Source organism: Haplochromis burtoni, unplaced genomic scaffold, assembly GCF_018398535.1.
Source record: "Haplochromis burtoni strain Fernald_Lab_line unplaced genomic scaffold, NCSU_Asbu1 Contig_73, whole genome shotgun sequence".
NCBI classification, from domain to species: Eukaryota; Metazoa; Chordata; class Actinopteri; order Cichliformes; family Cichlidae; genus Haplochromis; species Haplochromis burtoni.
Genome location: NW_024582434.1, coordinates 1520011 through 1547140, shown reverse-complemented (window position 1 = coordinate 1547140; position 27130 = coordinate 1520011). Strand labels below are relative to the sequence as shown.

Sequence of the window (27130 nt, the reverse complement as noted above, 5' to 3'; positions counted from 1 at the left end):
TGAGCTCTGTTTAGATACAAAGATCTGATTTTTATCTGCAGGGTGAAAATAGCTGAATGGTTCCTTCTTAAATGTTTTGTTGAGTTCTTGTCCAAATTTACATCTGAGGATATATTTTTTTCTCTAATCTTTTCCGAAGTGAGAATCCCCGAGTTAGAATTTGCAAGTTCATTAGCCAAACGACTCGCAATCCTTTAAACGAATTAGCTCCTTTCTCTCCACTTTTAAATTTGGGATTTCTGAATCAACCTTTTTGTCCGCGGTTCTCTCCCTGTTGACAACGTGGCCTTCATCATAGTTTCATTGATGTTGACAGATTCATGTACACATTAAGAAGATCTGCTGGACTGAGTTAGTCACAGCAGAAAAATGTCCATGCTGCACGCCTATAACTCTGTGTATGAGCATTTTTCTGACAGCTTTTCTGTTGCATCTGTCGCTCCTCATCACATCATTCTGACTGTGACTTCATGTCAGACATGTGTCAGCATGCACATTCTTGCAGGACAGGTTAACTTAGATGGAGACATTACACAAGTCCCAGATTTGTTTCTTGTTAGCTGCAGGAGCAGTTCCATGTTTGAGCTGAGTGCAGTTGAAGTTCTATAATAGAAAAGATTTGCTTTAAAACACATGCAAAACATCTATTTTTACAACTAATATGCATTTTTAAAGACATTTAAATGAAGATTCCATTATCCAAATATATTATAATAGAGCATGTGACGCACCCAAAATTAACTATTAAGAGCTGATGAGTCAACATTTTGACTGGTTGCTTGTACAGACAGATTCACTTTTTATATTTATATTTCACAATAGATCAAATTGAATTAAAATAAATGTTAAAATTGGGGGAAAAAAGGGATCTGGGTGTAGGTCTCCTATGTCCAAGATAAATTTGATGGCTCATGTTTCCTAGTTTATCACATTAAATATGTCCTCTCTGTATAAAAGCTCAGTGTAGCCCATCTGACTTCGTGCACTAGTTTGTGAATTCTCTTTTTGGAGCCTCATTTTGTAGCTAGCAAGTTTGGTAGCCTGCTAGGCCTTAATAGACACAATAAAGTAAAACTTTTACTCACCAAATGTAAGAGTGCATATCCTGCCCCGTCTCCCTCCCCTCAGCCCCACCTGGTCGCTGCAGATGGCTGCCCCTTCCTGATCCTGGTTCTGCTGGGGGATTCTTCCTGTTAAAAGAGTTTTTCCTTCCCACTGTTGCCAAGTGCTCACTTGTGGGGAGGTTGTCTTGATTTTCAGGATTTTGTCTCTGTTTTTGTAGAGTCTTTACCTCACAGTGTGTGAATGGGTGGATGACTGGATGTGTAAAGCGCTTTGGGGTCCTTAGGGACTAGTAAAGCGCTATATAAATACAGGCCATTTACAGGCCATTTACAGTACTAAGTTCCTTCAGGCGGCTGTTGTTGTGGTTTGGTGCCATACAAACACAATTGGATTGAAAATGCTTTTTTTTACTTGTTTTACGTTTAACTTGGCTGCAAGTCATATTATTTTCTCAGATAGTTCCTCTGAAAAATGTGCCAAAAAACTGCTGATTGTCAGTATCCATCAGTAGTATTTCAGTTATTATGAAGGGAGAAAGTAGTTTTAGAGGAAAAAAACAAAAGGGTATTGTACCAGATTGTAAACATCTTTTATTTCAGTTTTAAATTTGAGCATATAAATATGGGAGTGCATGGGGACTGACTTGGTTTCCTGGTTAGCCTCAAGTAATTGCAGGTTTTAGGCCAAAATTATAAAAATTTTATAAATTTATGTAAGAATAAACCTTAGCTGGCATAACCTGCACATTTAATTAATTAGCAATATGCATAAATTGTATATAGAATAAAAGAAGGAGCAAAGGTCAAATAGGGTTGCGTGTCTTTACAGTGTAGGATGCTTTCTTATGTTTTGTTACAAGATCCCTGACAAAAGCTTCCTCCAGTATAACCACAAATGCGCTGAGTTCTAGTGTTCATATTTCCCTAAATGTTACTTTGACCGTGTTTCCAGCCCACCAGAGATTATGCAAAACAGCTTTTTCATAATGAATCCCTCTAGGTGTTCTGCGTGGTATTGGAAGCTGTCATGTGGTCTCGCGGAGCCTCACAGACTCCGGGCGTCTCTCTGTCGTCCTGTTGGTGTTCAACTGATCCCGGTGCTGGCAGATGACTCATTTCCACAGTCTAAACAGTGCAAATTGCGTGTGTGAGTGTGCACGTCTATTTGAACGTGTGTATGCCGGTGCATGCTTGTTTGGTTTGTGCCACATCCGGACCCACTGTTTACAAGCCTCTCTAAACAGGGGAAGCCTGCTGGAGCAAAAAGGGCCAGTAAAATTGATTATATGGAATAATAAACACAAAATGCACCACTGTGTCAGCTGAAAGCTTTTTGGTTAGCCTGCTATTTGACGGCAAAGATCAGGCTCGATATTTAACAACTCAAACTTTAGCAACTAAATGGCCTAAATGATTTACACGGGAAATGTGCAAAGTGATTTGGCCAACACGCTTAGTGAAAATCCCCTAAACCTAAATATTCAGCACTTGAGCGTTTTTAAACCCAAACCATTGATCTTCCTGGCCATGAGACACAGGAAATGGGGACTAGAGGTTACTCCGCTCTGTAGAAACGAGGAAGAAAAACGGCAGCAAAAACCAGCAGAGTTTTGTGTGTTTGACATAAATTTTGCCGTGGAAGACTAAATGGGCCAAACAGTGCTAAATGCTCACTGATGTTTACAGCGGCAGCATTGCCTTATAAAGTGCCTTTCCCAAGTCATCTGTCCTTTTAAAGACACTTCAGGGATTTCAGTACAGGTCACATAAATATCAGTCGGATCAGCATGGGAGGTTTATTTGAGGCCCCTGTTTATAAAATCCGGAAATGTGCTGCTTGTGCTCCTAAAACCCGACACATACCTTTTCCCAGTGACAGTGATGTGTGTGTGTGTGTCTGTGTGTTTTTGTGTGTACTTCAAGAGCACATATTATTGCTGTGTTTCAGTTCCGGGAACAGATGTTGGGTATTGTAAATACAGGTGCATAGAGTGCTCCGGAAGCCCCGGCGAGTAATGAAAACGTTCCTGTGGTTTTTTGTGATGGTGTAATGCTCAAAGTATTTTGCAATCATTCGAGGCCGGCCTTGCTGGTGAGCTTCAGCTCAACCTCATTGGTTTTCAGTGCAGCAGCACACAATGCACCGTAACACAAAAACATAGCTCTGATTATTCTGTGTTGAAATGTCTAATGCAGTGTTGATATGCGAGTACACTTCTGTTGTTGGTGATGATCTGCTCTCCCTGATGCTCTCTCTGTGTCAGGTTTCCCTTTTTTAATCTTCCATGCTGGAATGTTTAACCTCTACCCACATAACTCTTGTGTTTCTTCCTCTCTGAATGTCGAGGGAAAGTTTCGAACGTTGTATTGAGTGGACTTGTAGTTGCATGAACAAAAAGCTTGTACGGAAAACCTGCTCAAATGTTCAAAGTAGAAACTTTGGGGTTTTCAAGGTTTTTAGAAGTTGACAGAGGTTGTTCATGAACATCAAGGGTGCTGCACAAGTCTTTGCAGACAGTCATTTACATGCTGTGGCTGTGCACGATCACCAGGTGGCAGCATCAAAAATATGTGGAACAATTAGCATTGCTACTTTTATTTATCCTTGTGCTTGTTTTAAACACTCCCCTCGAGTGTTAAAAGCAGTGTAAACTTTCCATCGTAGCTGCTCTCTGTGCTTCTAAGCTTCCGATGAGGTTTTTTTTTCACACGTCTTTGTGGTGAACTCTGCTGACACTTTCTGTCTTCGTCAAGCCAACTTTTCACTTAAGAAGTAGTCTAACTATGCTTAACGTCATCTCTTTTACTGCTGTTTTTTTAAGACTGCATGCTGACGTGTCTGTATTGACTACGTAGTCCTGGCTACCCATAGTCCTTGACTCTGCACAGTCAAAGACTCTGTCCCTCAAAGGTGACCCATAAAGTGGCTTTGCCTGCTTTTCTGCTAGTAGAATTGAGCTATCATTAAAATGACCTTTGCAATATTCATGGGATTGCATGAATCTTTATGATACTTTAATTGCCTTCAATTTTGCAGAAACAGATTCGTCATAAACTAGCTGCTCTTTCACCCTTTGCGATTGGAAATACTATTATAGTATTGGGACAGTGTTTCAGATTTCTGGTTGTCTCAATATATAGACGCACATAAACTGCTTAACTTCACTACATTCTCTGCATCCTACTGTTTAATAGAAGTTTTTGATTTTTTTTTATTACTTGTTGGCTGTTGTAACTTAGTGTTAGCTCCAAAATAATCTAATGCATATCTTATCTCGATGTTTTTTCTGGCCACTTCACATGTTAAAGTGTCTCCAAGTAATGTTTGGTATTCAGATGTTTGATTCTGTTGTTGACAGATCAGTTTGGTGTGAGCATCAAAGGATGTGACCCCTGAAAAGAAGGCCTTGATTTGGGGCAAGGTCTGTTTTGGACGGATGCAATTAAGATTGTGCCCCTGGGAAGGGGAAAAAACCCAAATAATCGCTCTCCTCTGTTTTTTTTCCAATACCAGCTCTGGGAAATGAGGTCTTCTCTCACTTCCATACCTACTTTAGGCCCTGGTGTGATGTTTTGCAAATGTGCATTCTTGTACATTTAGGAGGCCCCCTTTTCTTTCAATTCCCTGTGGACCCCTGGTGAATGTGAAGCATTCTGGAAAACAGGAGTGCAAGGAAAAAAATGAAAGAAAGGAATAGGGAAATGAGTCCACAGAAGGTTCAGATTAAATTGTGTTGTGTTGCTTCTTTTTTTTCCCCCTCTTCCCCTCCCATCGGATGTTTTCATAACTAAACCAAATGTGTGCTTGAAGTCAGCCAAGAGAATCCCTAAAGCAAAATGTTAAAGTCAAATTGTTGAATCAAGTTTCCGCCGCCCTCTGGGCTTCCAGGCTGCATTTGAAGCTCTGCGCCTTCTGAACTCTGTTTTCCCTTCGGCCAGACGATTCTCTGCAAAGCCTTTCGTGTTACATTTAATCCAGACAGTTTCGAATGATTTTTGATGAAACATTTATTAAACATATGTCAGCTGTGTTATTTTTTTTTCTTTTCTTTTCAGCGCTTGTATGCAGCCACACCACTAACTGGAAGCTTTAACATTAGCTGTCTGTCAAAGCTTATTGCAGATGATGAGCGTTTCACTTTAGCTGCTGGACAGAGGATTGAAACGTGGTGACAAAAGCTTCACAGAAATGTGCAGAAAAATCTGATGTTAATGACCTTGCAGAAAGTGAAGTATGAAGGCATTTCTTCAAGTATTTTTAATGTGATTTTGCATAGTTGTTGCTTTTTGCCTTTGTTTTAACATAAGTGTATTATTTTTTTATGTTACTTTACATTGCTTCTGACACATTTTCTGTGCTCGGGCAAGCTGCCCGGGTATATTTAAGAGGCTGTCCAAGTATATTTGGTGATTCCTTATTTATTTTATTTTTAATCCATCTGAGAGAACATCTGAACAGTCTCCTGACTCTTATTTTCAAACTTCATTTGCTCCTAGCCAACCACCCTTGGCTTTTTCCGTCTTGTGTTTTACCTTCTGGCTGTATCACTGGCCAGGTTGCTATTGTGGTGGTCCTTGTTGACAGTTGGCTTCTTCCTGATTGAGTCTCTCATCCTGGAGCTGTACATGTTCCAACTTCACAGATTAACTCTGAGCTTGAGAGCCACCCCAACCAGCCACAAGGCTGCAGAGCAGAGCAAAGACTGTGATCAGCAGCAGCAGTCCAAGTTGGTGGAGTTGGAGTTCATCTTCAGAATGAGAGATGCACTGAAGAAGCGGCTTATTATATTTACCCATTATATATAGGTTTATTTATTCTGATCTGTGTAAAATACGAATAATCAACTTTTTATAGAGTTATAAGTCCAAAATCATTCTATCTCCGTGGTCATTCTAAGCTCAAAGAAGATCTGAAGCCAGCAGTTAATCCTGTTTTTGGCCCTCTTCCATCACCTTCTCAGCATTTATAGAGGCTGAGGCCCCACTGCCTTTGCAGGGCAGGCAGCTTTGGTTTGGGGTTGGTGCATATGGTGTTGTGGCTGGTGCTCCTCATCTCCCTCCTCGCCCCAGCTTCCTTCCACATCCTATCCTGTCTTGCCTCGTCTGTTCCACTCAAACCAGATGTTTTTCTGCAGTCTAAGCAGCGCCGGGACAAAGCATTATCGCAGATGAAGAGCTGAAGCAGCAGCCAGGTGGAATGATGGGATGTTTAGAGCTCTGGGGATTGAGAGTAAGAAGTAGGGTGGGTGTTTGGGGATAAAGATTGAAGGGGCGTGAAAAATGCATCATACACCAGGGAGCCGGGACTGGGGAACACATTGAGCTCGGCCGAAGACAAATGCGTTTCCAATAATTGAATTTCTCCTTCTTCTTCTTCCCCTCTCTCCCTCGCTGTCTGTCTGTCTGTCCCTTGCCTAGTCAGACGGGTCCTGGAAAATATAAACAGGATGCACTCTTGTCTGATCGTAAATCCCCTCTCGTCTGCTCTCTGGCCCCAAGCCCTGGACCACGTCCGTTCCCCTACAGCCCTCTCCACTCCGTCTCCTATCCAGACCCCCTCCACCCCAACCCTGTTGCTCAGAAGAGGAAGCCAAGAGTGTATTTGTGTGATATGTGCACATGTGCATTGAGAACGGTTGTGTGTTTAATATACTGTTACCCAACACTGGGGTTGGAAACGTGGTTGTGGGCTGGTTTTGTAACTACTAATCATTGGCCACATTTAGCATGTAATTAACTCAGAGAAGACCTGTCCTCCCACCTGTAGGGGTTAAATCTCCACAGCTGGATGCAAGCTGATCCACACATGGCGTTTTGCATGCTGTCATTGCTTTACTCTTTGCATTTCTCCTTACATTTTTAGCAGTGATGGCAAGCAGCATTGACCCTAGACCTACTTGCAAATCTTTTACACTTTAAGTAAATTGGAAGGTTTTTGCAAACTGTACATGACCAATTGGAATCCTTGTGCACTGATCCGATTCATGCAGTAACACTGCCGATGTTTGCACAGTTCTAATTTCACCTGTACAGTACATCAGGCTCCTTTGAAGTAAACAACAGATTCTGTTTAAACAAAAAGTGTAAGAACATCCTTTGTTGAGAACGTGCTTCAGAACAAGATCCTTAATCAATCTTCATTTCCCCCGTGACACAGATAACAACTGTGGTTGTTAACTGATTGTGGAAAAGCAGGAAAAAGAAAACTAAGTTCCCTTTACAAGTGCTGCTTAGCCTCCTCTAAATAAGGCACTTGACCGCAGCTGCTCGGCATCCAACAATAGAAGACAGAGCGGCTTTCTATGGTTAGCAGGCATGTTTAATGACCTTTCCAGTAAATAAATAATTTTTTCTAACCTTTTCTTCAGAAGTATGTGCTCTATGTCAGTCATCACCTCACAATTTTTAAAAGCTAACTCGGCCCAGACTGTTTTCCTCGTGAGATCACTCTGCATTGACTGTTTTTGCAGAGCGAAACAAAGGCTCATTTTTTGATACTGACACATCAGTGTTTGTTTTCTTATCTTCTTTTTATTCAGTTGCAGACTAAAGGCATTCAAACCTTAAGCTCTTCAATTACACTCTCCTTCCCTTCTGCCTGCTTACTTTTCTCTGCAGGCCCAATTATTTTCACCGTCAAAAGGGGAATTAGCGTTCATTTTAAGATTTGCATTCACTAGGTGTGTATCATCACAGCAAGTACAAGCCTGAACGTTTTGAGTTAAAAAAACGGACTTGGTGCATATGGGTTTGGAATGAAACTGAAGAAAAATGGCACAAGCATTTCTTTTTTAGGCAGTGGATCCAGAACTCTTTTTGAATTTGAAATGATCCATCTTTTCTATAATATGTCAACCTGAATGTTTTCAGGGAAAGCTTCTTTTTTTGTTTTGTTTTTAAAGTTGTTATACGTCAAACAAAAATGCTTCCCTTCAGGTCAAACCTGTGTCAAGTCAGTTCTTTTTTTGTTTTTTTTCTTTATTCAGCATGAAGTTGTTTTCCACTTCTGATTCGGTGACAGATTTACAGTAGCTGATGTAAACCTTCTCCTGTGCAGGTTTGCACGCACTGAGGCGAGCACTGGGAGGTTCCCATCAACCACCGTCTGACCAGCAGCTAATGGGGACAGTGACAGTCACTCTGCAGGACCTCCAGTGGGCCATGTCTGTAGTGAAGCCCAGTGCCATGAGGGAGGTTGCTATTGATGTCCCCAAGGTACATTAACTGACACAACTAGTCTGTTTGTTTGTTTGTTTTTTCCATTCATTCTCTCATGCCGTAAGCTCATTTAGACTCATCTGTCTGTCTTCTTGAATGTGAAAAACATATCTTTTTAAAAATTCACTCATCTATAAGAAATGCCCCTCATATTGATCTTGGAGTTAGTAGAAGCTGATGCTTCCAGATTGTGCTATAAAGCTAAGCTCCTGTTCTAGCAGGAATTTTTATTTGGCCATTTGGCATAAACTCCAAAGGTAGGGTGTTTTCGCACATGCAGGGTTTAGTCCATTTCAGTTGAAATCTGGCTCATTTTCTCCCTTGGGCTGGTTCGTTTGTGCAGGTGTGAACACAGTAATCAACTCTTCCAAAAGAGTCTCGGTCCGACCCAACTACCAGGTATATATTACAAGTTTAAGCTAAAAAACTTCCTGTAGCCACGTTTGCTTTGTATCCTGAATGTGGTAAGGTACTATAGATGTGCAAAAATCTGTACAGGCTAGCAACTAGCTGTGAATATAAAACCTCTGTGATCTCCAATAGTCTAGAACACAGCACTTTCTTCCTGTATTTACTTTTGTTGCTTCCGCTCCAGAAACATCTGGCCAATGAGCCGACTGAACCTTCTCACATGGTTTGTAGTGACGCGTTTTGGTTTGCTCAGAGTTCATTTGGATTTTTTTCTGTGCAGAAAGAAACCAAATCATGAGGAAAAGCTACAAGTTTACAAACTCATCAACTGATTCAGACAGGAGTAAACGACCTACAGGTGTCAAAACACCCTTAATCATTCTCGTAGGTCCATGATGTAAAATTGTTAGAGTAGGAACATCAAATGATGTCATAGTGACTAAATTTAACTCCTGGGTTCATTAGTTCCTGAAATGGTTCCTAACCTTTGGAAATAGGCTAACAACTGTTAATGTGAGTGAAAGTTAACTGCAGTTATAGTGACAGTTTCTGAGTGTTTTTCTTCCAGTTATAGAGCCAAAAGAAGGAAATAAGGGAAAAAAGCGAGCTAACGTCAGAGAGTGCAACGTCTGCTATGCAACAGACAGGAAGCACAGGCACCGTAAAAACTAAATTAAACAGATATCTCTGCTGACTCCATAAAGAAATCTGGCTCTTGAGTTGCTAAATGTTCCACTATGATCACCACTCTCACTGACGTGATTATTCCTTGTCCACAAACTGTATAACAGACGTAATCGTGGTGACGTCACACATTGATTTCCAACTCTGCATTTCAAAACCTCAACATTTGAGCAGCTGCACTCTAGGTCTTTCTCGCCTTATGAGAAGAGAGACTGGAGTGCTGTTATCAGTTATCAGTTAAGGCTAGCAAGCTTAGTTAGCCAGCTGAACCATAGACGTATAGACACTATACTTGCTAATTAGTGCTAATCAAATAACTACCCTAACACAAGAATTTCACTCACAAAAACCGGAGCACAAACTTCTAGGATGATTTTTACCACATAGCAGGATTTGAAATGCTCTGAAAGGTGGTCAGTAATTTGTTTTTAATGTATTGCTCCTGAATATAAACTTATTAATTTCATATCTTAAGAGTTTCTGGGGATCGATCAGCTTAAACCTCCGGTTGGGCCACGCTTCCGTTCAAGTCATGAGCAATGCCTTTGAAATTCTCACTATGTCAGCTTCATGACATTTAACAGATTGTTATTATGAAAGTGTCAGTTAGTGCCAGGTTAAATCTAAAGGGACAGAGCTCTGAGGCTGGGCTTGTACTCACTTGTGGACATAGAAACGCATGAAGACTTTTGTTTGTTCATTTTCAACTGGAGCTGGATGTCAAAGAGTAGTCTGGGAAAAATTAAGAGACCTTCTCTTCACATACTTGACTTATTTATGGCATCATTCATAATGACACAGTCTGGATGAGATGATGAGAGGAAGTAGTCTGGTTTGTTTCATTCGATCTTTGTTTCATCGAAAGGAGAATGAAAATCTCTAAACTAAACAGAATTGCGAGAAAAGCTCAAAGAGAGCAGCAGCAGCGGACTTCCTGTGTATTTTATTGTCCCTTTTTAATGCACATGAAACAATCCCTTAACTACTCTCTGACCACTGAATTACCAGCAGATGAGGGTCAGGCTGAGGAAGAGTGGAAATGACCCCGTGGCCATTTTACCCTCCGCTACAATGAAGATGAATCACTTGTTCTTAGTGGATGAAGGGAGAAAAATGGAGCAAAGGAGGGGAGGGACAGAGGGGAAGGAGAAATGAGAGGACAGTGGTGAGACTCCAGGATGTTTTGGAGTTTGCATGTGCAAGACATAACGGACAGGAAGAGGGCTAACATCATCCTCCACCGGTAATTGAAAGCAGATCGGGTCGCTAACGGTTCCTGCCAGCAACCAAAAAAAGAGAAAGCGAAAAGAAGAAGAAACGTCCTTCCTATCCCTTCACCTCCACCCGCCTCCCCTTTTCTCTGCAGCACTCTGCACTGAGCTCGCCCAGAGACATTCAGTCCTTGTGGCCGGTTCCTGGAAACAAGAGAGGAGTGAGTTTGAGTTTGGATTTTTTTTTTCTCCTTTCCTTGCACAGCTCAGCTGAAAGGGCAGCCGCAGAGCCCCGGACTTGATTATATCCACATGAGTGCAAACATTTGTTTCTAATCCATTTTATATAAGAAACTTCCAGTGGTGCCGGATAAGTACATGCCTCGAGTTCCTCCGAAACCTTCTCAGATCACAGATCTAGAGATTTTACAGAATATGCCTCTCAATTTACCATTTATTTATGATTAAATACATCAGAAGTTTGATTTAATCCTTTGTTTGCTCTGTGATGAGAAATTCTTCAAACTATCTCAGTTTACCCGGGTTTTTTTTAATGAACATCTTCCACTTTATAGCCTGGCTTTAATATTTTTATTTGGCAGCTGTATAACAAGCCTATTATTCTTCCTTTTAAACATACTCCTTGTCTCTCTTGACTTTTTTTTTGTCTGTGAAGTCCCCCACACCCCTCCTCTCAGCCCCATCAAAGGACCCGAGCTTGAGAAGGCCCCTTGTAAAGTTCAGAAAACAACAGTAAAAGATAATAACTGGGTCTCGTACAAAAAGGAAGAGAGGGAAGAAGGGGGGGAAACACAGCAGAGCGAGGTGTGAGTCAAAACATTGCCTTCTAATTCCACAAACACTTCATTCGTGACAAAAGGCAGCTTACACTTAATGTGACTTTTTATTGTTATTTCTTACAATGACTCCATTGAGTCTGCAGAGGCAACTAAAAAAAACAAAAAACGGGGGGAAGATGAGTGCATAAAGTTGTGTTGCACATCTGCTTCTTTGATAGAAACATGGGAATAATTGATTTGTAATTAAACGCCTGTGGATGTGGCTGCTAATTTGGAGGCTTACATGCTTTTTCTCTGCATTTGACCCTAGCAGCTGTTCGTTGTTTGCAGTTGAAAAGGAAATGTTCAATCATTGTACCTCCAGCCAATTTTAATATGTGTCTACCTGTGTCATCAGCGTAATCATCGAAAACTCTCAGGGACCTAAACTTCCAGGAAAACTGCAAAGTTCTAGAAAACATTCTTCTCTTGTGACCCGATGCTGCACTCATACATGTAAATAATAAATGCAGCCAATGAGGCCAGGAAAAATGTTTGGACCATCCCTGCAATTTTTTGCCTTTTTTCACCAAAAGTAATATCCAGCTGATTTATTGTTCCCTTATTGTCTAATATAATTTCTCGGAGTTGCAAAACATCACAAAGTAATGATACTATTTCAGTTTGAATGACTGCATAAACACTGCAAAACTTGGCAAAAAGTAAAAGCCGAGGCACGTAGTTGGAGAATTCACGTCATTCGCTTTAAATATCATCGGTATCAGCACAAAGCTGCTCAGTTATCATTTTTTGCCTTCTAATTATTTCTTTTATAAATGTTGTGTAATGTATGTCACAAAAACTTCCTTTTTTTGTTTCCCTCCATTTTTTTTCTACTTGTCTTAATCATGCTCACCTGTTCCCTCAATCTCCCGTGTTTTACAGATGACCTTATCTCACTTTTTATTTCATTTCATTACTCTCTGGGGCTTCAAATTGGCATTTTGCTTTGCTTACCTACTTTCGGCTTATCTTCTCATCTCTGCAGCACTGTTTTCTCTCTTTTTCCTTTCCTCGCCTCCCTCCCCTCCAACCATCCGTTACCCTCTCTCTCTCGCTCGCTTAGCGCTGTCCATAAATTGTTCGGTATTTACAGTATGTGGCCAGACGCCAGGTTTCCATTAGGTGCTCTGTTCCCCGGAGACGGCGCCGGTGGCCTGGGATGTGTTACCTTTGGATGGAGGGCAGTAGGGAGGGTGAGGGGGGACAAGCTTGTGAGGAGAGAATAGGAAGTAAAAAGGAAAAAAAGAGGGGAAGGGAAAGAGATTTGAGCATGTATTTAAGGCAGAGTGAGAGAGGGTGATAGTGAGAAGGTCAAGTGAGGAAAAAGGAATGAGTGGAGAGATATAAAAAATAGAAAGCTCTGGGAAGAGAAGGTAGGAAGGTAGATGTAAATAGCTTTTGCACTTGTTGACAGTAACAAGGTTACCTTCTTTTTTAGAAAATTTGACTGGTGCTCAACAGGTGGTGCTTGAATGACTGGTGTTTAGTAATGAAGAGTTCAGTGGAACCTTGTTTTGTTGTGGAGACGAACAATATCTACATCACGGGGTGAGAGGATAGAGTTTTCTGCCTCCTAATGTGAATAAAAAGCCATATCTGGTTGGAATTTGTTTCCGTGCGTGGCACCGCGGCACTTCCAGCACAGCTGTTACTTTAAGATTGCTCCCTGTAAGCCCCATCCTAACCACTCACATTTGTGCCTCTGCAGTACGCACTGGATCTCCTTCGCTGTATCAAACCTCGACCCTTCAATTTGAATTTCATTTTGGGAAAGTGGATGAAGTTCTGGGGAACTAAATCTGGCAAGTAGTGCTGGTGATGAGCAACAGTTGCCCTGGTCCTGCCCAAATTTGTGGTTTAGTAGTGATGGAAGCTCTCCAGAGATGCAGAAGAAAATAACTTTGAGGAGGAGCTTGATCATGTTTAAATCTTTTATGGCTTTTTATTTCTATGTGCAGGATTGAGGAACATTTTGAATGCACTTTGCACTGGCTTTCAGTTGAATTTTACTCTCACATGTCACATCGCATTGTTGAGTTCAAAGAATTAAAAGTTTTCAGTATTCAGAGTGTTTTCTGCATTTAGATTATTTGTGAAATTCAGACCTGTGGCACTTGAACTGAAAACTGTTTAACTAGAGCCTGTCTGTTTATTTTAACAGTCAGTCTAAAGGTACAAATGAAAAATACATGTAGAAACAAGTTTGGTAGGGCCAGAGGTGCCACCAAGGAGGGGCCAGGGGGGGCACTGGCCCCTCCTGGCAAGACTGTCCTATGTTGGTAATATTTTTAATAAACATGAGCACAAGAGAAGAAGGCATCCTACAATGAGTTGAAACATTAACCCTTTAAAACCGGTCGGAGCGGGCACGCTCTGTTTTGCGTAACTATTTTTAAATCCCTGTAGAACCGGAACCGCGTAAGCTAGCGCAATTATTTTTTTTTTGCATATGAAACTGGAGGAGTTGTACTTACATCTTATGCCATCAGCTTGTCCTAGGTCACAGTTTCCTTCCACATAAAGCTTTGCAAAAATTGCATAAAAGGCGCTTGCAGGAACAAAAACGTATATAAAGCATAAAGTCATGTTTGACTTTATGCTTTTCTGAATAGTTGCTGGGATGCTTAGAACTCGAATTGCACTGCTGGAAATAGTTTATTTTGATGCACATGCTGTTTTCTTTGCAAATTTGCATCATAGGATTCTTTTTCGTTTTTCCTGCAGTATATAGAAATTGGTGTATCTTAAAAATAAAACTATGAAGACACTCAAAATAAATTCCCTGTTGTTGTAAACTATTTTTGCAACTTTTTTGTATTTTAAGTTTTGAGGGATAAACCTCCTAAATTTCTCCAGGTAGAAATATATGCAAAAAAACCAAAAACGATTTTCATTTATTTTGTAGTTTATTGCACTGTTTTGCAATTAATGTAGTTACTATGGACTTAATGCATACATATTATTAAAATATGGGCTATAACAGTTGTATTGATGTATAGCAACTTGAAATGCTCCCAGAAATGGCACTACAGCATGTAAAAATATAATATAAGCTCTGGCGGACTTGGTTCTATGGTAGGTCTTAAAGGGTTAACTTGTTATTTATTTTTTTTTTTACACACACAGATAGAAGGTTGGTGGTACAGCATGTAAAAATATAATATAAGCTCTGGCGGACTTGGTTCTATGGTAGGTCTTAAAGGGTTAACTTGTTATTTTTTTTTTTTTTTTACACACACAGATAGAAGGTTGGTGGCACAGCGTGTGCCACCCCAATATTTTTAGTGATCCTCATATGGCCACCCTTATGAAAAACAATCTGAAGGTGCCCCTGCTGGTGACAGCATCTTATGTCACCAGTACACAAAATAAGCTTAGAAGCAGAGGAGCTATTTCTGAACTACTGTGTGTAGATTTTACAGTATCCAGCTGTACTACATTGCATATGGACACATTGTTTGACTTCCTAAAAAAACCGGTTTCTCTCTTTCGTTCATGTGAATGTAATAAGACAAATCCAAATGTGGGAGGACAGAAAAGCAGTGCGATAGATAAAGACAGAAGTAAAACAGGAAGGAATGAGTGGGGGAAAGTGGATCTAAAAGGAGATGGGGAAAAAAAAGAATGAGAGGAGATGCAGACCGAAAGAAGCATAAGAGGTGAAACATAAGGAAGAAAGAATTGGTAACGAAGAAAGAGACAGGAAGGCTTTAGAGGCTTTTGGATGAGGCTGTCTCCTTATCTGCTTTATCTCCTCCGGTTGTTCACTGCCGGACCCTCTCCCTCCCTTCCTCCCTCCTTCCATCTGTCAGACAGACAGCTGTTGGCAGACTCGCTCTGTTGTTGTTCACTCTGTCCAGAGTCTCCCCAATCCAAGCCCTCAGTTCCTCCATCTCTTTCCAAATATGCTTTTATATTTCTCTCCTCTCCACCCGACCCCTGTCAACAGTTTGGAAGAACTTGACATTCTTTGCGATTTACTCGTGTGGTCAGAAAGTTAAAAAGGTCTTCCTGTGGGTTACATGAGAACATCAGTGACATCAGTGTGCAATCAGAGTTTATTTGGTCTGTTGCACTTATTGTTGGCGATGTGTTTGTATTTGAGTGTATTATGTGAGTCTGAGCTTTATATTGGAATAAAGGACTAATGGTGAGCATTTATTAGAGTTTGGGCACTCTCGTCCTCTGCCAGTGAGATACATATATAGTTTGCTTGATTGCATGTTATTGTTTGGGTGATTGATTGCATTGAACCAGAGGTGTTTTAGTCAACATTTTGATTGGATTCCAGACTCTTCTAAATCTGCTTCAGCTAATACTAAGATTGCCTCTTTTTCTTCTTTAACTTCTCTTCGATTTCCTGTTCACTGATAAGTGTTATATGCAGAGTCTAGCATCAGGTCAATTAAACGTCTGGATGTTGATCTGGTCAGTGTCAAAGGGGGTTTATAATCACTTTCAGCTGCTTTGGTGTTAATGAAATTAGCAACAGGTGCACTAGAGGGGCAACAGTGAGACAGTCTCCGCAACAGGAATGGTTTTACAGTTGGAGGCCACTGATATTTTCTCCCTGCTCATCTTTTCTGAAAGCTTTTTTTTTTTTTTTTAATATAGTCAATATAATAGTCAATGGTATTATGAGGTAGCATGAGGGGATACCTGGATCCCACTGGTGTGAATATGACAGACAAAAGAAACAGAAACAAACTTTGTGAGGATGGCCTGAGAGCCTGACGTCCTCAAGAGGGTGCTGTGCTCACAGCCTGGCATCGTGGCAAATGGCATTTGCCATAAAATACCAGAATAGGTGCGTGTACCGCTAGTGCCCCGTGCTTTTCACAGATCACCTTCACCTTGAGCACATGTGACAGGCGTAAAAGGGTCTGGAGAGGCTGTGGAGAACATTATACCGCCTGTAGCCTTGATCAGCATGACCAGTTTGGTGGTGGGTCAGTGATGGTCTGGGAAGGCATATCCATGGAGGAACGCACGGAGCTGTACAGTCTAGACAACACATGAAATCCTTGGGCCCATTTTCAGATACACTAGTACACTGGGTCCTGGGTTCCTCCTGGTGCACTGGTGCATGGCAATGCCTGACCTCACGTGGTGAAAGTATGCAGGCAGTTCCTGGAGAATGAAAGAATTGCCACCATGCTTGCCAATGGAAAACCTCTGGGGCATTATGCTTCAGCCTAACTGATGCCACCAGGTTGGACTTTAGCCTTTCCAGGTGCCATGCAGACAAACACATGTTTGTATGTCCACGAAATGACATCTTTTTGTTCCTAACACATTACCCAATCCTGGGTATCTGAGGGAGGACACTCAGCAGAACAGAAGCAAGCCATCATGCTGTCATGTACAACAAATTGAAAACACAAGTTGTTGTTTTTTTGGCCACATCAATAGAATCTTCTCTTACTGTACCTTACTCGCCAAATTTTTCTCCTCCCGGCAACTTGGTCCTCTTTCCCAAAATAAAATTCAACTTGAAAGATCGTCATTTTGACTCATTGTCAATTCCATCATTGAGACGTAAATGCAAGGGGATAGAAGAGTACTTTCACAACATGATAACAGCTGAAAGCTTAAAGCAGTCTAAAGATGAAACACTAAATATTTGTTGTATTACCTATACTAAAGAATTTATTTTTCAGCCTATCCCAGCTGTCGTAGGGCGAGAGGCGGGGTACACCCTGGACAGGTCGCCAGTCTGTCGCAGGGCTAACACAACCATTCACGCTCACATTCACTCCCACATTCACACCTATGTGGCAATTTGGATTAATCAATTAACCTATCCCTGTACCCTGCCTCTCGCCCTATAACAGCTGGGATAGGCTCCAGTGCCCCCCGCGACCCTGAAAAGGATAAGTGGAAGCGAATGGATGGATGGATGGATGGAATTTATTTTTCATTCCTTGAACATTTATAACAAAAGGTTTGTTATTAGTGTGTGAGGTATTTTATTTTGAAAGTCATTTGGGATAAAGAGAACATGCCTTGGTTTCGGTAACTTGTTAGAGAGCTGCATTATTAAACTACATTTGTAACTATGTACCCCCTCCCCCCCAAAAAACAAAAAACATTGTATTACTTCATTCCCTCGTTCCAGGTCCGCTGGTCAGATGTGGGTGGGATGGAAGAAGTGAAGCTAAAACTGAAGCAGGCAGTGGAGTGGCCCCTGAAGCACCCAGAGGCCTTCACCCGCATGGGGATCCAGCCACCTAAAGGCGTTCTTCTCTATGGGCCTCCGGGCTGCTCGAAGACCATGATTGCCAAGGCTCTGGCTAATGAAAGTGGGCTCAACTTTCTGGCTATTAAAGTGAGTTTCCTCCATGAAATCTTAAGAATAATCCTTTGCTATCTTTCTTTAGATGAGATTTAATAGAGAATTTTGCTTTTCTGTTATGCAATGGATGATGAGTTGAAATCAAAAAAGGCACTGGGCCAAAGCTTGCTGTTTTTTCCAAACTTTCATACATAAATATGAACAAATAATGTTTTACAGATGTGCCTGTTCATATCATATTCTTGGTTGAGTGCTCTGCCAAAACACTGCATATGACTCAGCCATTAGTTAGATGATGGGTGATTTGTTGAGTCAATCTCAACTCCCAGTCCAAGCCTTTTTAGCGAAACCTCAGTAACAGCAGTGTTTATGTACGTTGCATTGTCATTCCCTCAGAAACCAACTGGAAGAACTTAGTGAAATTACCTCCCTTTAACCTGCATGTGTTGAACAGTTGTGTTTCACATCTTCACTGAAATTTAAAGATGTTTGCACCAAGTTACCTGCTTCACAACTCCATGTTTTTAGCATAGATTGTATACAAAAAAAAGAAATAACTACAATGAAATCAATCAGTCGTATCATATTTGTTTTTTGGAGGCAGATGTCGCCCTATTTAGACAAGAAGGTTAGTGCTAAGTTATTAGCTAATGTGTAGATCACCTCCTTCATCCAAAGACTGTACTGGTGCATTGCATAGACACAGATACCAGCTAATAAGTGACATGCAAGAAGCAAATACTAAAATTTCAATCACCAAAACAATGAGCACAAACTAGTAAAATGGGCTTTTAGTACCATTAAACACACACGGGGCCATATGATTTGTCAGATAATTGCATTAAAAGGAAACCACAAACGCAGATGGGAACTCCACTTAACTGACATTTATCTCTAGTCTGTCAGTGAGATGTAAGAGTTAAATGAACACTGAGATATCATTTGTGTTGAAGTAGCAGTGGTGATGTTTCCCTAATGACCTGAAGGCAGATTGGCGGGCCAGCTTCCTCTGCACAGAGCTTCCTTGCTTGCCCTTTGACCCCGTGTTTATCCTCTTTCATTCATCACTCCATCTTCTCTGCCACGTTAGCCTCGCTTCCCTCCAAGCACGGTTGACAGAGATTGATTGATCAGCTTGCTGAATTGTTATCAGTGAATATTTTTAAAGAATGTTGCCATGAAGACAAGAAGCCAAGACAGAAGCTCTCAAGTGGCACCATTAAGCCAGGAGCAAATCTAGATGTGAACTGCAACGTCTTTACCCGAATCAAATCCTGTCACAAACCTCTGGGATCGACGGAAGGCAGTGCTCCTTTTGGCATGATGTTGGGGTCGAGGATACAACGTTTATGGCAGTTGGTGAAAAACAAAGGGTAGCACTGTAGAAACCAAAAATGTTGTTACACTTACTCTGAAAACAAATATTCCCCTGAAAATTACAAAACGTGCTGTTTCCTAATTACAATAATCAAGTTCAATGTGCACTAGCATTTTAATGGAGCAAATATAATCCAGAGGAATACGAGTTGTTTAATGTCTGTGCACGCACATTAGTCCCGGTGACTATTTTTAGCATTTGATACAAAGTTATCAAAGTTACAAGTTACTGCTTCTTTTTTTTTAAAAAGAGTTTTATTATAATCTTGTGCTGCAAGTTTGAAATCGTCACAAAAAGAATCTGTTCAGTGAGAAGGGTAAAAACATCCTGTCCCTCCTGCTGAAAGCCACTCTCACCATCTGAAATAACACTATCAGGTTTTTCCAGAGTAGCGGTTGCTTTGACATAGATACTTTATCCAGATTTAAATGTGGATACTTTAAGGCTCAGTCTGTTTCCTCTGTGTGAAAAGCCCTATTATCATCTTGTCAATTTTAGTTTCCTCTCGCTGCAGCCACTCAAATACACTCAAATCCGCAGATGCATACGTGCACACTAACACACACATACGGAGACTGCTCATATCTCTACAGTGTCAATGGTTTTAAACTCACCATGTCCACCCTTTGGCTCTACAACAGAGAGTGAGGAATCAGGGATTAATGAGTCAACCTCCTCACTTACTGCAGGAGACAAAGGGGCTGGGAGTTAAGTGTCGTCTCCTCGGTGAGCCCAGAGGCGTTGAAAGGGTGGATTGCAGTGGAGGAAGTTCTTCTGAGGTTTGAGTGGATGTTTATCTGCTCTGAGCAAGGGAGATATGAGGCAGAAAAGGACTAGGAAGTTAAGAAGAAGAGAGAGAACTGGAGGTTTATTTTGTAGTAATTTGAGTAAAATTAGTCGTGATAGCAGTTTAAGTAGATTTAAATGAAGTGAGTACATTTTTTAGCGTCCCCAATTTCCTCATCCACAATGAAATGCCGGAAATGGCTTAATCGCCTCCTATTTTGTCAGGAAATAACAAGCGTATGCTTTCCAGTAATTATCTATTTGAACAAGCAGGTTGTTTGTTATGCCAAACGTCTCTCTGATCAATGCTCTTCAATAGCATACTGACATTGAACGCGTCAGTGAGATGCTTTCCTAGTACAGTATTAGTCGATTTGCTGCTGCAGAGCATTTAAACATATCTTAAGTATATTCCATGCTTCTTGTAAAAACCCAGATGTAACTGTCCAAGCTGTGAGGGAAAACTCAAGAAACCATTTTCAAACATCTCTGGTTTTAGGCTGACAGGAGGCCAAAAATGAAGAGGGGAAAAAAGTATCCTCTCAAACATAACCGGCAGTGTGGATGTGGTCTTAGTAGCAGTGGTATCTGGAGGAATTAGTGTCTTGCAGTTGGAAGAAACTGCAACTAAATGGAAATAAAATGCTCATTTATCACTGTCAGCAAGGCTGGGTAAAAACCTTGACAAATTTGGCTGCTGTCCTGCACACAGTTTTGATTTGGCTGAGCCAATGCAGTGTTTGGTTTTGGTTACAAACCTTAAATTTTATCTGTGAGAATGAGCCCGAGATTTAATTTGGTAGGTTGTGATGCCAGCTACAGTTATCGTGGCGTTCATAGTAGGTACTGGTAGCACTATTGTACTAACAGTAACAAGGGAGGCCGCAGCAGCAAACAGTACTGTTTATTTGCCAAGTGAACCACAGGTGTTGCATAAAGCAGTACACAGTGTCCAGTAAACATCGAAAGAGTACTGTGGAGGTACGCACTCACACACACGTGCACGCACTGCTGTAATCTGTAACATTCTTACGCTGTATTATCATTGTTTGTTTTTCACCGGGCTCTTTGTAGCCTGCAAAAGATGTGACAAAGAAGCAGCTGCTGTGTGGTCACAGTTTAAACAGCTATGCTAACAGGACTGCCTCCAGATGAAGCTTCAGGATAAAAAAGGAATGATTAGTCATAAAGGTGCTAGTAATTAAGGCAAATGAATTCTTTCTGGACAGAATAAAACCCACATCAAAGTGTTTTGAGTATTAGTTAATGTAATTTAGCATTTCAGGTTGTAAATATGTCACGTTTTAGACTAGCTTGAATAACTTTAAATCGCTTTAAACTTTTCTTTCAGGGCCCAGAATTACTGAGTAAATATGTTGGGGAGTCTGAACGAGCTGTGAGAGAGGTATGTGCATTTAACATCCTTGTTTTTTATCATTTACATATACGTATATATATAAGTTGTGTAAGCAGAAAGTTATGCAAACTGAGTTGATTTCCTGGCCTCTTTATTTCCTCCGTCCATGCTCTGGATATTTTTGGTTGTTTACGCAATGAAAGGATGACCTGAGATGTAATTCATGGCATTAATGAGTGTTGTATTTCCTCTGTATGTTTGTGCGCACTTCTGGTTGGGAGTGATTCACAAGTCCGGTTAAACATTTGTCCTGTTTTCCTCTTTTCTATTGTTGCTGACGCTGCTCGCAGGTGTTTCGGAAGGCGAGGGCTGTCGCTCCCTCCATCGTCTTCTTTGACGAGATTGATGCTCTCGCAAGTGAAAGAGGAAGGTACAGTATGTTCTTTTCATAGCCTTCGTACATAATAATCCCCCCCCCCTTTCCTCCTCTGCTCTGTTCATTCCTTGTCCAGTCATGATGATGCACAATCATCACTGTGGTCTGCTTTAGTTCACCAGCCTTAATCTTTGACCCCCCGCAGATCTCACAGTTAATTCATATGAGGGTTAGCGCAAACATCCCAGGAAGTCTGCATGACTGCACTATCCAAGCCAGCCACTCAGTTCTCGTCGTGTCTCCTCAAACTTCTGCGGCTTTTCACTCCCGGTGAACACAGAACACAGTCTTGTCTGGAGGAGCTTTAGTGGGATGGCACTGGGAACATCTGTGGCTTAAAGGAAAGAGGACGAGGGGGAGGGAGGGGGGGCGGACAGAGGACACAGGCCGGAGGCGCACAAACACTTCATTGTGCCCTTCCACAGCAGATGGGGAAGGCCAAATATGCAGCAAGCTTCCTGGTTAAACCAACCGATGAAACTAAGTTGTAGGAAGGAGCAGAGAAAGGCCAATGGGCAGTCTTTGTAACCTTTGTGAGTGGGCCCTTTGTCAAAGCATCACATTCTGCTTCTAAGACAAAAAAATATTTTGATAACTGTACTTTTGTTAACGGGCTTCCACTCATGAGATGTTGAATTTTTAACATCTTATATTCCCTTGACCTTAGTCTTAGACTTGATAAGCTAGGCCTTTCACTAGGCTGAGCTTTAGAGCTTGTGACTTATAATGCAGTCTTGGCTCTTGTGCTGCAATCAGCATACAGGATATACTATTGCAACTTTGATTCATCCATTTGCCAGCGGGACTGACGAGCATTTTGGCTCTTACGATATGATTGAGCCTCGCTTTCTCATTATCTCCATGTCCAATTTTGTGATTGATCTCAACGAGAACCAACTGTGAGGTGGCAACGATCGACGTTTGCCTGGATGTGTGCCTTGAGCCCACTCACTGTTTTAAAAATGCACTTAGCGCTGATCTGTAAAGGTTATTTATTGGTGTTCACTTCCTGCCATGTTTAATCAATGAAGTGCCTCGCGCATGCCGGCAAGAATTTAAAACTGTTGACACAACCAGACAGTCTCTGCCGGATTGTGAGCCCGTGCGTGTGTGAGAGATTGCGTTTTTCTTTTCGAGGCAGGACAAACACCTGTAAATCTGTCAGCCTACCTGCCACGAGTCTAAACTGGTGAAATGAAATGAAGAAAATTGAAGAAAGACGGAAACAGAGGCCAAATTTGAGAAGCAGAGAGTGATTGGTTTTACTTCTGATGAGTTTTTTTCCACATAATAGCACCTTTTAATGCTTTCCTTTTTATTTCTGTTTTCCTTTTTTTTCTCTGTTTTGCTTTTATCGTCCCATCCTCAGCTTGTTTTTTGTTCACTTTCTCTTTTTCTCCTCCTCATGACTTTTTTCTGTTTATTTTCCCATGATAACTTTTCTCATCTTGCGCCTTTGCTACTTTTCTCTTCAAGCTGCCATCCCAATTCATTGCAGCTTCCTTGGCATCTCCCCTCGCCCAAACTTTGTCTCTCCCCCTTCCCCCCACCCCCTTTTCTGTCTCCCTTCATATCTCAGTGACAGAGCTCTTTTGTGTTCCTCTGCAGCCTTGTCTGTGCTAATGACGTCTGGCACTTCCGCTGGCCCTGTCAACAGAGACTGTGTGTGTGTGTTTGAGCTTGGAGGGATAGCTGTCTGCACTGTGTTATGGAAAATAACCACCTTGTTATGCAGTGACTAATGCAACGATGAGCTTTTTTTGTTTTTTACGATACAGCTGTCGATTTGCTATTATGCAGTTCTTCTGTCCCACTGTTGCAATGGACGAAGTGGTCCGTCACTGCAATGTATAAAGTTTTGTTTGGTAAAAACTGTTCCTGGATGTTCAGGTAGCCTCAGATGGCTGACCTTACTCATTCACTGACCCCTTTAACATTTCGAAGCTGCTCAATCTTTAAATTTTGCTCCATTTAGGTGAAAGGGAACAGCCTGTCTTTTATTCTTTTACCCTTCTCTGACTCATTTTCAGTAGAGCATCTCAATACTTTGGTTTACCTTTGAATTACATGAAATATTTGCATAGATCGGCTTTCGCTTCTTCATCACATTGACTTCAGGTGAGGCAAGATATTCACAAGTCCAAACAAAGGGACGTATTTAACAACCAAAGAAGAGCTGCTTTATTATAGAGGGATTGCCTGTTTTCTGCTGCCTTGTTTTGAGTTCAGTTTAATACGTCACTGGCAAGAGAGCTCGCTTTTGCTGCCAGTTTTTTTGAAAGAAGTATTGTGCTAATGAAAGTGTCTGCTTGCCGAATGTCAAATGTTCCCTTCAAGTACTCAAGAACTGGCAAATTTTCCTGATTATGTAGAATTGTAAATATTGTGATGGATGATAAAGTTTTTCAGCATGTGTTGTACTGCACTCCTGAGAGAAAAAGGATGAATTCTTCTACATATCTGGATCATTTATCTTCCCATTCATCCATCATGCATGTAACTTCATTATCCCTTATCCTTTACTCTCATTGCTCCGAGTATTTCTTTTCTGTGCATTTCCTCCTTTCCACGTTCATACCTTTACAGGTCATGGTGTTCTTCCTCCCTTCCCATCCATCATTTAGCTGTACTTCACTTAACACTCAGTAATTCAATAATTAAGTTTTTCACCCGATTCGAGGTAATTTATATACGTCCTTTCCTGTCTCCGTTATCCATTTAATCATCCAGCCACACATCGCTTTCTTCTCTCTTTTCCATCTTCTTTCGCTCATCTATCTTCTGTGCTTCTCCATGCCTTCAGCTCCTCTGGTTCCAGTGGTGTGGGGGACCGGGTCCTGGCTCAGCTCCTGACAGAGATGGACGGCATCGAGCAGCTCAGAGACGTCACCGTTCTGGCTGCCACCAACCGGCCTGACATGATCGATAAGGTAAACAGACGCCGGCTCTCTGTCTTCATCTCTTCATCCTCCTCTTTGGTCCATGATTGATAAGCTTGAGGAGATGTTTAGTTTGTCTCCCTTGTCTACTCCTCTCCCTCCCTTACTTTGTTGTACGTGATTGATAAGGTTAAAGGCCGCTTGCCCCGCTCCGTCTTCTGTGACTTGCTCTTCGGATGCTGATGCCATTAGTACGTCGTGGTGCACTTTATATGGTTTCAGTTGCATCCATAATAAATTGTTCTAAGTAACTCAATCTACCTTCATGCTTCTACCCTTTTAGTTTACTTTAGTGGAATAACTGCTGCCAAAGCATTTTTTTTTGTCCTCTTTCTGACCCAAACCAATTCACATATCTGATTAGAAATTAGGCTGTAATATGATGAGGTCATCAAATATAATAAATTCTTCGTTTCGTTTTAGCCTCCGGGGATTGGGAGCATTAGTGATTGGGAGCTCAAGCCAAGCCGCTAAACATCTACAACCACTTTACCTTTACGTTTAATTTGCTTCATTTAAAACTCAGTAAAGGTCAAACATTTGTCTCATTGTCATTTCTACTTCCTCTCCTTGACAATTTGAAGATCATACTCCCGTCTTTTCTCCCTTAGCCTCCCTCTGCTTTTATCTCCTCCTTTCTCTTTTCTCCACAAAACCTGTGTTTGGTATCCACCCATCTCTGTTTTAATGAAATTTCCTGAGTGCTGATCAAAGACTGAGCCTGTGCCTTGTCAAGAAGGACACAGGAAAGGAGAATGTCGCCGTGCTCTGTAAGCTTCTGCACAGGCAGCCCTTTCTCAGTTTTTCTTCTGCTTTTTTTGCGGTAGGGTGTCCTCCGATATTGAGTTTAAAAAATACGTTGATGTTACACATTTTAAAAGACGGTATCACGTCCTAATTTAACATGGCAAGCATTAAAATATTGCTGAATTAAGTAAACAGGAAGAAAATTACATAAAGCTGTTGTTCCTCCAACCAGCAACGGATCAACAGATCAATACACTTTTTTATATATTGATTAGTTGTTATAAACTGGTAAGGACTTTTTGATAACATGCTGCTCAAACAGCCCACTTGTGGAAAATTGATCCATCACTATGGTGATGGTAAAACCAAAGTAAATTTCAGCAACAACTGATTGCAGTCTCAATTCAGACGCTTTTTAGTGGTATCACTGCTAAAGAAACATACTAAGCATAGAACTGTGAGAGTGTGTATGTGTGTGTCTAAAAGAAAGAAAGATTTAAAAAAAGGGGGGGGGGGGAATCAAGCCCCTGGGTGCACAGATGGGAAACCCCAGGCGTCCTTGTACAAGCTGGCCTCCCTCTCAGGAAGTGGTCCCCCGTGCAGCTGAGAAATCAGATTACCTCCTGCTGGCAGTATCCCCCGACACAGTGTGTGTGCGTGCTTGCATGTGTAACGTGTGTGTTTTCATAGGTTCAAGTCATCTGAATGGGGAACGGAAGCTGCCAAATGGACAGCCAGGCACCCCACATTCACCCCTTACTATTTTAACACCCTACCCTTCTTTACCGCTCATTCGCCACCACCGGCGCTGTCTGTCACTTCAAGCCGGAGATGGGCAGACATTTCCATGCCAATGGCAGGATATGATAGGACAAATGAAGATTAATGGGACGCCTTGGTGTCAATGAAGTTATTGTGGGCTGTTTGAGGTGCAGTGGAGGCCTCCTGGGGGCCTCAGCTGTTTGACGGACAGATTGAGTGGGATGGCGAGAGAAAGAGAGTGGGGAAAGTGGTGTTTATTTTAGCTCGAAAGGAGCAGGGCTGTTGTCCATCTCTCAACAGCTCCTACACAACATTTTAGGTTTTAGTTTTTTTATCCGGTTGTTTTAGTGCTCTCCATTTAATGTCTGTGTAAATAATGTTTTTCATTTAGTCAGATAAAGACCTGCAACACATCTTTGGTAAGTGTATATTGAGGAGGCAGTTTAGCAAAAATATAATCATTTAAATATAGATTCTCACATGGTTCTTATCAGCTCTTTTGGGGAAAATGAAATTGTCATTTCTTTCCTTAAAAATGCTCTTAGAGTGATGCTCTGAGATGCACAAATGGATGGATTTACTTTGCTAAGGAGTAAAATAAATCCTGATTTTCTTTGCTTTTTCCTTACTTGGGAGTGATGTCCCTCCGAGCTCCGAGGCAAATGGGACGCAGGATTCTAGCATATCATGTCATGATGGCATAATCAAAGCATGTTGTCAAACAAAATGTAAGTTTACACCTGATTGTAATGATCCATGATTTATGATTTCACTTAAATTAACCTCCTAAGACCCGAACTCTTCCACGGCATGCATTTTTTATTTCTCTTTGATATTTGAGCTGATTGGGATATTTGACCTGAAGAATGAAAAACAAAGAATTACCAGATTTTTGATTTTTTTTTTTTACCTAATTTTTGTTTCTAAGAAAAATGAGCTCCACATATGAGAACATTTGTTTAAATTTAGATAGAACAGAAGCAGTATAGTGTCCTGGTAA

The 27130-nt window shown here is 41.3% G+C and overlaps 1 protein-coding gene across 2 annotated transcripts in view; it reads left to right on the top strand.

Annotated features, from left to right (window-relative positions):
• The window catches only part of spata5 (spermatogenesis associated 5), a 109920-nt gene that overhangs the window by 13958 nt on the left and 68832 nt on the right, over positions 1-27130 (top strand). For both annotated transcript variants that reach the window (XM_005924072.3, XM_042221739.1), the window contains exons 11-15: positions 8122-8279; positions 17549-17758; positions 21241-21294; positions 21597-21676; positions 24486-24612. In XM_005924072.3, coding sequence (XP_005924134.1) covers positions 8122-8279; positions 17549-17758; positions 21241-21294; positions 21597-21676; positions 24486-24612 — 629 coding nt within the window. The remainder of the gene's footprint in view (positions 1-8121; positions 8280-17548; positions 17759-21240; positions 21295-21596; positions 21677-24485; positions 24613-27130) is intronic.